The sequence below is a fragment of the Octopus bimaculoides genome, chromosome 4 (assembly GCF_001194135.2).
Source record: "Octopus bimaculoides isolate UCB-OBI-ISO-001 chromosome 4, ASM119413v2, whole genome shotgun sequence".
Lineage (NCBI taxonomy): Eukaryota > Metazoa > Mollusca > Cephalopoda > Octopoda > Octopodidae > Octopus > Octopus bimaculoides.
The window spans coordinates 19,407,035-19,415,914 of record NC_068984.1 but is presented as its reverse complement, the minus strand read 5'-3'; the positions used below and the strand labels follow the sequence as shown (position 1 = coordinate 19,415,914).

The following is an 8,880-nucleotide window of genomic DNA, read 5'->3' as shown; positions in this document are numbered from 1 at the left end:
CCCAACCTTCTGAGTTCTTTTACAAGGCTTAGAAAAACTGAAAGACCACTACAATAAGTGTGTGAATCTGAGAGAGGAATATGTTGAATAAAATCATAATTAACTGATCCTCCTGTATTTCCTTTTACCCAAAGCCAGAAACTTCTCAGCACCCCCTCGTATGTCACAGTCTCTTTTTGCTCGCAAGAATCTTATTCACAAACAACCCCTCCCACTGGCTCATATCACCTATTACACAATGTCTGTCGCTGTATCCAGGTCACATATTGAATCCTTAACTGTTACACCGTTCCAGCAAAATAAATACAAACTACTTCTATATTTAATTTTTCTCTATATCTCATCATCCATTCTTATTCGTTTGACTCTCTCTCTCTCTCTCTCTCTCTCTCTCTCTTTCTCTCTCTCTCTCTCTCTTTCTCTCTCTCTCTTCCCCCCTTGCATCATTTAAAATTCTATTCTTGCATGTTTTTAATCACACTCCCTCTCTCTATTTCATATTTACTTCTTTCCATTATGCTTCCCCCTCTCTTTTATATCACCCTGCTTATATACTCTTTTGCTCTTTCTCATTTAATCAACTTCTTTTATCTCCTTGCTTTTCTCTTTCACCCTCTCTTATTCATTTCCTCCTCCTCCCTTGCTTTTTCTCTTTCACCCTCTCTTATTCATTTCCTCCTCTTCCCTTGCTTTTTCTCTTTCACCCTCTCTTATTCATCTCCTCTCCCCTTTACTCTTTCTCCACCTTTCACTCTTTTTTCTCCCCTCTTCTTTCTAACTTCCTTTCTTTTCCATACATATCTTATTGATACTGGACAGATTAAACTCATTCACAATTAACCGTTACACAATTCAGAACTATAATTCACTGAACCATGAAATACACTATAAAACATCCTATGCTAGCATTTTATCTTCAAGCCATCCAACCAAATTGACTGCAATCAGTTTGCTGAAAATATAATTCAAAAAATCTCTTGTTATCTAGATGTGCAGAGAAAAAGTGTGATGAATTGGCCACAAGAGCCAATAAGCAGCTATTTGCCACTAGTACCAATGATCAGTCGATTCAAGAATTCAAAAACCAAGTCGACGGTATATTGGCCTGGCTCAAAGAAATGTCCAATCATATTTCTAGTCAAGATAACAATATTTCCTATCTGGTCAGTGATGCCAGCAAAAGGGTGAACGATATCAAAGTAAGTAATCTCATCTTATTTCTATTCTATATCATCGTTGTCATCGTCATCATCATCATCATCATCATCATCATCATCTTCTTCTTCACCAGTGATATCATTGTCATCATCATGACCAACATCTTTGTCATCCTCACCATCACCTTTGTCACCAACACTACCACCACCACCACCACCATCATTATCGTCATTGTCACCATCATTACCACCACCATCATTATCACCACTTCAACACCATCATCATCATCACCGCCACAACTACCATCGTCATCATTGCCATCACCTACACCACCATCATTATCATTACTTTAACGCCATTATTATCATCATCACTACAACCATCATCACCACCACCACCACCACAACCACCATCATCATCATTATCATCGTCATCTTTATTCTTTTGCTCTTATTCCGGTTTCTGTCATTATCAAAGCCTTGTGAGTGGATTTGGTAGATGAAAACTGAAAGAAGCCTGTCATATCATTTAATGTCCATGTTTCATGCTGACATTGTTTAGATGCATTGACAGGATCTGATGGGCTGAAGACTGCATCATGCTCCAGTGTCTGTTTGGCATGGTTTCCACAGTTTGATGCCCTTCCTAACACTAACCACTTCATACCATGTCTTGGGTGCTTTTTTGTGCACCAGCAGTAATGTGGTTGTCGTGCACTTTGCAAGACTATGAACCTGGAGGACACAGGGGTCAGCTTTATGTTGGGGATGAGGGATTAAATTATGATTGAGTGACTGGGGACAGAGCAGGTTCTTGTAGCAGAGGGAGAGAATTATTAGTAGGGGCTGCTAAGGAACAGATATTAGGGGTGAGGCATGCAGGTGGCCCCTCAAGAACCAAGGTGAGTAGACATGTGGGGGAGAGCATTGCAAGTTTGTATGGGGAGCAGGAGATGAGAGGATGGGGAGGCAACCTTCAACTGTAAAAATTGAATAGGGTTTCAGGGTTGGAGAAGGATAGAGGAATGCAGGTGGGGAGAGAGCAGCAAGATAGTAATGATACAGCTGATGGGGAGGGGGACAAGAAAGATGACAAGGTGAGGTAGGCTGTAAGGATGTGGAAAAGGTAAGCATAGAGTATTGTAACTCTTTGAGAGGGTAGGGTAATGTATATGTATAGTGAAGGTACTTTGCTTAGTAGTGAGGGTATTTGGCTAACAATCCTAGAGTCATGAGTTCGATCCCTGGTAGCACATTTCCTTAATCAAGAAACTTTATTTCATGTTGCTCCAGTCAGCTCACTGCTAAAAATGAGTTGTACCTGTAATTCAAAGGGTCAGCCTTGTCACATTCTATACCACACTGAATCTTCCTGTGATCTACGTTAAGGGTTAACATGTCTGTGGAATACTCAGCCACTTGCACATTAAATTTCATTAGCAGGCTGTTTCATTTATCAGATCAACAGAAATCTTTGTGATAACCAATGGAATGCCTAGAATATATATGTGTGTGTGTGTGTGTTGGCATATGGGTCTATAGAAATGTGGGAATGTGATTCTCTTGCAACACCATGTCCTATATTATAAACTATAAGGTTTCAAAATTAAGAAAATCCAAAATTGAATGAAATTACTTTCACTTTGTAATTGGGTTTATCACCTAATCAAAATGAAGTGAATGACACCAGAAAATTTTAACTGTTTTATAAATATAGATGGATATAGTGACGCCTTTCTAAAACAAGAAGAAATAAAGGAAAGTTTTTATATCAGCCAAAATTATTGGTAATACAATTCTCTCTGAATAATCCAGCAATAAAAATTATAATATCTAACAATTGCTGAGAGAAATGATGTTCCTAAACTTCGTTTGTTGAATAATTACAAAAATCTATTGTCATTTTATGTTGGATATATATACTGTACCTTTGTTTGATCACAACTGTTAAACTGCATGCATTCAAATTAAGAATCAAGTGTTTGCAAAGCGTTAAGTTTACTGTTTAAATGATTGAATTTATATAAACTTGACCAAAAGGTTGTGGTTTTCATACAGTCTTAATTCATATTTTAATTCGTGTAATAATCTCCCATTTTCTCTTTTTCTACTTTGGAATATATTTATGTCATATATATATATCTGTCTATCTCTGTGTATATATATGTGTATGTGTGTGTGTATGGATAATATATGTTTATATGTGGGCCTAGTTCTCTGTTGGTTACAACAAGTGTTCCAGTTGATATAATCAACCAAACAGCCTACCCATGAAATTAACATGCAAATGGTTGAGCACTGTACAAACACAGGTACCCATGTGACAAGGCTGGCCCTTTGAAATACAGGTATATGAGAGAACAAGACAGACTGAGCAGGAAGAAATGGTACATACATATGCATCATATTTCACTAAGAGCTCCCATTCCTCTGTTCTTGTTATCAGAGTGCCAGACAAAACAGGCTCAGAGTAAAATAAATGCTGGGGATGAGAACATGATGTTGAGTGTATATTTTTTGCCTTATTTTTCAACTATTGATGTCTTGGGGTATTTTATTATAGTTCCCTGGACTGATTTTTATTTTAAAATATTCTGAACTTTACTATTTATTCCAAATAACCAGCAAGCCATTATGTGGTTGGGAAGCAATGAGAGATCTCTATCTGTTTCAGTCTTTGGCACCTGGATTGCATTCCTGCCAGGTCTAACCATCTCTCAGGGGCCTGTTATCAAAAACATGAGACATGTTACCAAATTATATTCGTTCATCAGGAACAACTATGATTTGGTTCTGTACTTCTTATCTGTTGCTAAATGTAACAACAGCAATCACTGTTCATCATTTAATTTACCTTAAAAGCCATGATTGTGATCCATAATACTGAAAATCATAATTAAGTTGGCTTTCCTTTGAAAAATTTTCATGTTCTTGTGTATTTATTTCATTCTTTTCATCAATCAATCAGAAGGAAAAGAGATGCCTCTGACCCCCTTTACAGGGTTTCCAAGGATAATGTGTGGGAAGAGTAAGACATTCTCAAACCAAAGATCTAGCCTGAACACTGGTAACAAAGTATATTTTGTTAGAGACATCCAAGGATCACGTAGAGGTGTTAAACTGTGTGATGGATTAGAAGTTTTGTGTTGAATATATGTTTTTGTTGTTTATAGTCTTTTCAATGTGGAGGCGCAATGGCCCAGTGGTTAGGGCAGCGGACACGCGGTCATAGGATCACGGTTTCGATTCCCAGACCGGGCGTTGTGAGTGTTTATTGAGCGAAAATACCTAAAGCTCCATGAGGCTCCGGCAGGGGATGGTGGCGAACCCTGCTGTACTCTTTCACCACAACTTTCTCTCACTCTTACTTCCTATTTCTGTTGTGCCTGTAATTCAAAGGGTCAGCCTTGTCACACTGTGTCACGCTGAATATCGCCGAGAACTACGTTAAGGGTACACATGTCTGTGGAGTGCTCAGCCACTTGTATGTTAATTTCATGAGCAGGCTGTTCCGTTGATCTGATCAACTGGAACCCTCAATGTTGTAAGCAACAGAGTGCCAACAACAACAGTCTTTTCAATATTTTTTTCTTCTTTACAATGAGTACAGCAGCGAACTGTCAGAATCATTAGCACACCAGGTAACATTGCTTAGCGGTATTTTGTCTGCCTTATGTTCTGAATTCAAATTCCGCCGAGGCTGACTTTTTGCCTTTCATTCATTCGGGGTTGGTAAAATAAGTACCAGTTAATAATTGGGGTTGATGTAATCAACTTACTCCTTCCCTTGAAATTGCTGGCCTTGTGCAAAAATTTGAAATCAATATTTTTACAATGTGTAACTACTAACCATTATTCTGTCAATAGAATCTGGAAATTGAAATGAAGAAGGAAGAGGCCCCTATAACCCAGTTATGTCAGAATGGCAAAATATTACTGAAGAACATTTCTGCAAAGAGCCAGGTTCACAAGCAACTGAAGAAATGGCTGGCTGACATCAAAACTATTTATCCAAACATGCTGGAGAGTTTAGTTCAAATGTTAGAAAGGTGGCAGAAATACCATTCTGAAAGAATCTCTCTTAACAAAGACATGGAAGACACAACACGGTGGTTACAGAACACTGAGCTGGATATCCAGAGATTCCAGACATTCAGCTTGAACCATTTATCAACTGAAGGTCAAAAGGAAGGCATCAAGGTATTAACATCTATATTATTTTTTTGGAAAAGTGTATGATTACCATGTAGTCTTAGGCTTTATTACTGCATGCCTTCCTACATACATAAAATACATACATATTTGCATATGTGTGTGCGTGTGTGTGTAGTGTATATATATATATATATATATATACATACGTACATATATACACACACATTTATACATTCATGCATGTATACATAATATACACAAACATGCATATGTGTATGAGTGCGTGTAATATTTCACAAAAACAATGAAAACACATATTTGTGCAAAGTTTAACAAATTTCTCAATAAATTTAAATATATTTTAATATTTTGAATGGAATTATATCAAATATAGAGTCATAACATAATATAATGTAAATTAAATGACATAAAGAAAAAACCCAAATCAAGACATATATACACACATGCGTGCGGACACACACGCAATAAAATAAATATTTATATATATTTAACTAGACATAAATTTACACTACTGATAAACCTCATGTATATGAAAAGTTTATACACCTCCTATGCTGCATACATCAGTAACACAAAAAATATCTGTTATGTATTCATTTCAAACAAATACTGAATTAAACACATTTAAGTTATCTTGATAATTTTAACTCTTTTGATACTGACCCTCCTGAGACTACCCCTGGTGCTTTGAAACAAACTTCCTGTTTTAAAGTGACAAAAATTAAAGACTTCCATCAGAATTTCATGTTATGTTCTAAACACCACCCTAAACAATGATAAATTTTACTCAAGTCTTCATTATTTTCAAAATGAATTGAAATGGACAGAATGTATTTCTTTAGAAATATGATAATGAAAGGGTTAACATTTTGTTTGTTGACCCCTTAGTATTCAGATTACTCTGTCAAATGTATGCCTCTTTATTCACATAGGTTTGAATTAAATCATGTGTTATCTTGTAACTTTGTTATTCGAAGATGTGATTGCTTATGTCAGCTTCATATTGTAGGGTAGGTGTGCGAGGCCAGAATTGGCTGATTTGAACACAAAACTGACAGAAAATTAGGGCTGAATATGGTCTGTTTAAATGCTAAAGGATTAATCAACTTCTTTTCTCCATATTTCTTCAAAATTTCAAGTTGGTAGAGTTGATCACTATGTTTTTTTTTTGTTTTTTTTTGTTTTAGAAACTTAAAGTGGAAATAGAAAAATATGAAGTTCCCTTGGCATCAGTCTTAAAAACAGGAAATACCATAAGTAACCAATGTTGTCTTGAATCTCAGGCAGAGCTACAGCATAAATTATCAGGTGAGTAAATTGTGTTTATATATTGGTTGGGTCAGGTCAAGCATGTATCCACCTTTTGTTTGGTTTTTGCTCAGGTCACTCCAGTTGACCTTCTAAGCCATCTCCTAGCCAGTTCCCAACTCCATGAGATACTTGCTCACCTGCCATGATCATGGAGGATTCAGTGTTGTATTGACTGGCACTCTGACAGTTACAAACAACAAGCGTTCCATTTGATCCGATCAATAGAACGACCTGCTTGTGAAATTAATGTGCAAATGGTTGAGTACTCCACACACTCGCATGGACATTCAGCATAGCACAGAATGTAAGAAGGCTGGCCTTTTGAAATACAGGTACTACTCATTTCTGCCAGCTGTGTTGACTAAAACAATGTGAAATAAAGTGTCTTACTCAAAGACATGATGCACTGCTAGGTATTGAACTCATGACCTTACAATCATAAACCAAATACCCTAACCACTGAGCTGTGCACCTTCACTGTCATATTACTAGTGGCTAAAATTTTAATTCTGAATTATAATGATTTTAACATGTTTATAAAGAAAGGCTCATTAACTCTTAAGCATTCAGGTTTCTCTATCTATTGTATTGCTTATTTATTGGTATTGCTTTGAATTAATCATGCATTATCTTGTAGCTTTGAGATTTCAATAATGTTATTGTTTACTTTTAGAATGACATTGTAGGGTAGGTGTGAGAGGGTGGATCTGGTCACTTTGAATATAAAACAGATAGAATGTTAGGGCCAGATATGGCCAGTTTAAATGATAAAGGGTTAAATAAAGATATTGTTTTTCTTAGAAGAGAAGACAGTGATACCATACAGAGTATGGTACCATACAGAGCCTCCAAAACTGATGGGAAGGAGTGAGAAAGGAAGTTATCCTCAAACTAAAGACAGTTACAATGCTTGTAATGAAGGGGACATTGCTATAGGCACCGAGGAGCCAGGTGGTGGTATTAATTCAATCTGCCACCGAATGAGTCATGGTAGGATTTGAATGCAGAATGTAAAAAGCCAGGAGAAATACCATCAGACCACCACCAGCCATATAATTCATCATTCTTATAATTGTGCCAATCCACAGGAATAGATTGGTATTTTTTTTTTTTTTTTTTGAGTCCAAATGAATGAAATGCATGGTTGATCTTGGTAGGATTTCGAAAATAAAGAGTTGGAACAAATACCACAAAATATTTTGTGTGATACTCTATTGATATATAGAAAGATACCATACATACATAGATACTATACATACATAGATAGGTAGACAGACAGATAGATTTAGATAAGGATATATAGATATATATAAGACATGTTTCTTTCAGATCCACACACACACAAGGCTTTGATTGACACAGGGTATAGCAGAGTGTTCAGTTGCACTTGCTTAAGGTCTCATGCCATCTAGTGAAACTGAATCCAATACCACTTGTCTGGGAAGTGAACTTCTTAACCACACAGCTAGTTCGTAATAATATGAATTAAATTGTCACCTTAAGTTTTTTCTCTATTCCAGGTTTGGAGACTCGTTATAATTCACTTAAACAGCAAATTACAACATACCTTAGTGATGTGGAGTTGTTCTTTAACCATCTTTGTAAATATGAGTCAAATTGTGAACAACTTAAGAAATGGTACAAAACTACAAAAATGAAATCTTCAAATCCTATCCACACCGATTGTGCCACATCAGTTCTTCGAAAGCAAGTTGAAGAATATCAGGTAAGCTAACAGATCTTTGCAAATATTTTGCTCCTTTCTTGCTTGTTGGTTAACATTATTTATGAAAAAATATTATAACTTGTTGAGTTAATCAAGTAAAAGATATGTTTCTTTTTTTGTTTTTTTTTCCCCCCACACAATTTCTTTTTAGAGAATCTTAAATGAAAGGACTAACTTCTTTTTTCAGGAATTGAATCAAACATGCGAAGAAAACATTGTTCTTCTGTCTGACACAGAAACTATCTCTACTGCAATGCAACCACATCTGTCTGCAACTGATAGCCAAACTATACAAGAACAAATCAAAGACTTAAACAGTAAAACAACCAGGTATGGACATATATATTTATACATAGATACATACATACATTTATATGTAGATACATACACACACACACACACACACACACACACACATATATATAGGTTGTCTGTTATGGCTGATCAGAGAGTGATCATTGATTTGACACCAGTAAAGCACTTTGCTGTATAGGTAACTCATCCCTAGAG

At 36.1% G+C, this 8,880-nt stretch overlaps 1 protein-coding gene across 9 annotated transcripts in view; it reads left to right on the top strand.

Annotated features, from left to right (window-relative positions):
* The window catches only part of LOC106881484 (nesprin-1), an 811,219-nt gene that overhangs the window by 562,138 nt on the left and 240,201 nt on the right, over window positions 1-8,880 (top strand). For all 9 annotated transcript variants that reach the window (XM_052966929.1, XM_014931893.2, XM_014931887.2 and 6 more), the window contains 5 exons: window positions 989-1,199; window positions 5,025-5,357; window positions 6,521-6,641; window positions 8,165-8,370; window positions 8,558-8,700. In XM_052966929.1, coding sequence (XP_052822889.1) covers window positions 989-1,199; window positions 5,025-5,357; window positions 6,521-6,641; window positions 8,165-8,370; window positions 8,558-8,700 — 1,014 coding nt within the window. The remainder of the gene's footprint in view (window positions 1-988; window positions 1,200-5,024; window positions 5,358-6,520; window positions 6,642-8,164; window positions 8,371-8,557; window positions 8,701-8,880) is intronic.